This window comes from Aedes albopictus, chromosome 1 (genome assembly GCF_035046485.1).
Source record: "Aedes albopictus strain Foshan chromosome 1, AalbF5, whole genome shotgun sequence".
Taxonomy (NCBI): Eukaryota; Metazoa; Arthropoda; class Insecta; order Diptera; family Culicidae; genus Aedes; species Aedes albopictus.
Window position 1 is genome coordinate 190,195,581 of NC_085136.1, and position 2,794 is coordinate 190,198,374.

A 2,794-nucleotide genomic window follows, 5' to 3' on the forward strand; every position below is an offset into this window, starting at 1 on the left:
CTCGGATCCCATGTAACGCGTCTCATACCCTCTGAAACCCACAAAAACGCCTACGTAACGCCTCTGAATTCCAACAATAAAAAAATTCTGCAACTTCCTGAAATTCCTCCACTCCACCCCACTCTGACCCGTGAGATGCACCTGAGACACTCCGAAACCTCCGAAAACAAAAAAGCCACTCCAACCAGCTAACAGGTAACTCTTCTACCCACATCATCAACAATGTAAGTTGACTTATACCGTGTTTGAAAAGATCAAACGTAGCACCACCGAACTTTTCAAACACAGCCCCAATAGACTAATTTGAAAAAGGAAAGAGTATTCTAGAATTTAAATGGAAATAAGCTCATTAAAATTATTTAGAGCTTTTATTTTCAATATACGATTGCGCCAAGCTAAAATATAATCATCGGGGAAGTTTACCAACCCAAGGTGGTCAAATTTCCAAGGATTTTTTATTGATAAGACTCAATATCGAATTAAACACATTTTTCGGGTCACTTTTTTCACAGTGTTGTTTGATTTTTCTGTATGGAATTAATTGTAGAAAATGTCACTTGATTCAAAACACTTCCACCATTATGGTAAAAAGTAGTGCACTGGGTCTCGCTCTTTCCAGCACTTATTAAGCCAAAAGGCTTTCTCACACAAATTGTCTCCTTGAGGATAGAGACATCTTTTGAACCAGTTGAGCGTGATCAGATGCATTGACTCTGGTAGAAAGTCTTGAATCTTCACATAGTGGAACTCTCCGTTGTCATTGACGACTCCTGCCTTGTGGAAGAGACAGTTCATGTAGCATTTCAGGTTATCGTCCTCGTGTATTTCCTGGTCACTAAAACGTTTTATGGCGTCTGTAAGAAAAACAAATAGCAAAGTAGAGTAAAAGCATTACTTCTTAAAACACTCAGAAACACCTACTGCTCAAGCCCACTAGCCAATTCTGTAGAAGTACATGTTTTTTCTTACCTTCAGATGCCCCAGTTTCAGCAACGCAAGCATCGTGCATTGGTTTCATTTTCTCCAAAAGCTCTGGAGGAGGATACTGGATGAAAAATAAAAGTAAAAATACATATGAGCAACTTCCATGTAAGTTGAGAAATCAAATAATATCGGGGTAAGTATTAATCAACATACATTGGCATCTCGTCTTGGTTCTTGGCAGTTGATAATTCCAACCATCAGAAGCAAAAGCAAAGTCGTAAACATTGCTCTTAGCCCTTTGAGATTCTCGTCTTTCCCTGACTGTCCTATATTAGATTTTGTTATTTTGCTTTACGATGCTTTTTTTTATCTTGTTAACTTCTGCAATAAAACCAGGGTCGTTTGTCCGCTTCAAGGGTGTTGAGAATCCAAGAATAGCCAGCGATTTGCTGTCAGGTGAGGGTGAGCTTCGAGATAATTAGAAAAAAATCTTCCCACTTGCACTTCCAGCACAATAAAGGCGAACAGGAAAAATTCTACCATCCTGAAACAACAGCAGAAACAGTTTTCCTCTTAGAGACAAAAGCACAAGCATGTATAAAAGAACAGGCGAATTTGCGGCAAAATGTGGGAAGAAAAATTAAAAACGACTAACTAACCAACAAACGCCCGTCTTCTCGGTTCTCACCGGTGGAACGTGTGCAACGGTGCAGCTGCAGTTGGCCTGGAACAAAAACTGTAGATGCTCTCATTAATTTTGTTCAGTTTTATAGTATACACATACACACCCACGAACACCACAATTGAGTGCCCGACTGGAATCTACTCAGTTCAAGCGACGACAGAGTAGCTACCGGTACAAGGCGGCGAAAGGAAACACGACATCCGACTTTCGTTATTCTTTTAATTTAGTTTCAGTGGATTTTATCTTTCTTATCCATACCACGAAAGTTGAGAACTATTTCAGAAATAAGTTAAAACAATTAACTTGTATAATTATTAACTGACGTACTTAACTGCAAACTTATTATTGAAATAGTACCGAGGAAAGGGGTGCAATCCGTAAAACGTCAACGGTTTTCCTGTGAAACTTACAGAATTGCTGAAATCAAATGTGGACGCTGTACATGCATACCAGTTCGTTCGAATCTCAACGGAGGTATTATGACATGGCGCTGTATATTCATACCTACTGCCTCATATTGCGCTGGATGGTGTCATGCGAAAATTCAAGCGTAGCAGCCAGGATACGATTTTAACAGATCCGGCCAATTTGTTTGCTACGCACACGAAGCACCGCATGAACATCATCGACAGACCATATGGAATGTTCAAGCCGCAAGTGCTAATGATAAAATTTGACCGTGTCAAGATAATGGTGTAAGTTGCTGAAACCGGAAAGATACGGTGGGCAGAACATGTTGCAAGACGCAATATATTCGGTGTAGTACAAGGCACGTTGGTCTGGCAAGTGCAGGACGTTCCAGAGTTTTTACCGCGGTTTGCTACCCCAACCAACACCACGCTTATGCTGAGTAAAAAAAGCGAGATTTTTTCAACGTATCGTACAAAATACAACAGCGCGATCGCTCGAGGAATAAGGAAGAATCAAACTCTGTGGCAAAGAATGTTGGATTCATTCTTAATTTTGTTTAGAATAGAATAGAAATAAATGAATGGATTTCCTTGTAGCTAACGTGACATTCTACCCAGTTCCGCTAGGTGAATGAATCACATTCTGATGTGAATCTAAACGTGATATCTGTATTGCAGTTTTCAGCCAAAATCGCCACAATTACATCCACAGTATAGGTGAAACACAAATCGCAAACAATGTTACCAACAATTAAACCTAACCACAGCTCCCCAA

The 2,794-nt window shown here is 39.9% G+C and overlaps 1 protein-coding gene across 2 annotated transcripts; it reads right to left on the bottom strand.

Annotated features, from left to right (window-relative positions):
* Nucleotides 1–349: 349 nt before the first annotated feature.
* On the bottom strand, nt 350–1,660 carry LOC115253511 (pheromone-binding protein-related protein 6). 2 transcript variants are annotated; one of them, XM_029852109.2, is made up of 4 exons: nt 1,613–1,660; nt 1,138–1,468; nt 970–1,045; nt 350–854 (listed from the first exon to the last, which is right to left on the bottom strand). In XM_029852109.2, the coding sequence occupies exons 2-4, from the start codon at nt 1,207–1,209 to the stop codon at nt 580–582; spliced, it is 423 nt and encodes a 140-aa protein (XP_029707969.1). In that variant the 5' UTR covers nt 1,210–1,468; nt 1,613–1,660; the 3' UTR covers nt 350–579. The 2 variants fall into 2 exon arrangements, with proteins under 2 accessions (XP_029707969.1, XP_029707968.1); XM_029852108.2 differs by having other exon boundaries at nt 1,584–1,660.
* Between the last annotated feature and the right edge of the window lie 1,134 nt (nt 1,661–2,794).

Coding starts and splice junctions, on each gene's coding strand:
- LOC115253511 (XM_029852109.2), bottom strand. CDS start 1,209: ATGTTTACGACTTTGCTTTTGCTTCTGATGGTTGGAATTATCAACTGC. Junction 1,046..1,137: donor AACCAAGACGAGATGCCAAT/GTATGTTGATTA, acceptor TTTTTCATCCAG/TATCCTCCTCCAGAGCTTTT. Junction 855..969: donor TGAAACTGGGGCATCTGAAG/GTAAGAAAAAAC, acceptor TTTTTCTTACAG/ACGCCATAAAACGTTTTAGT.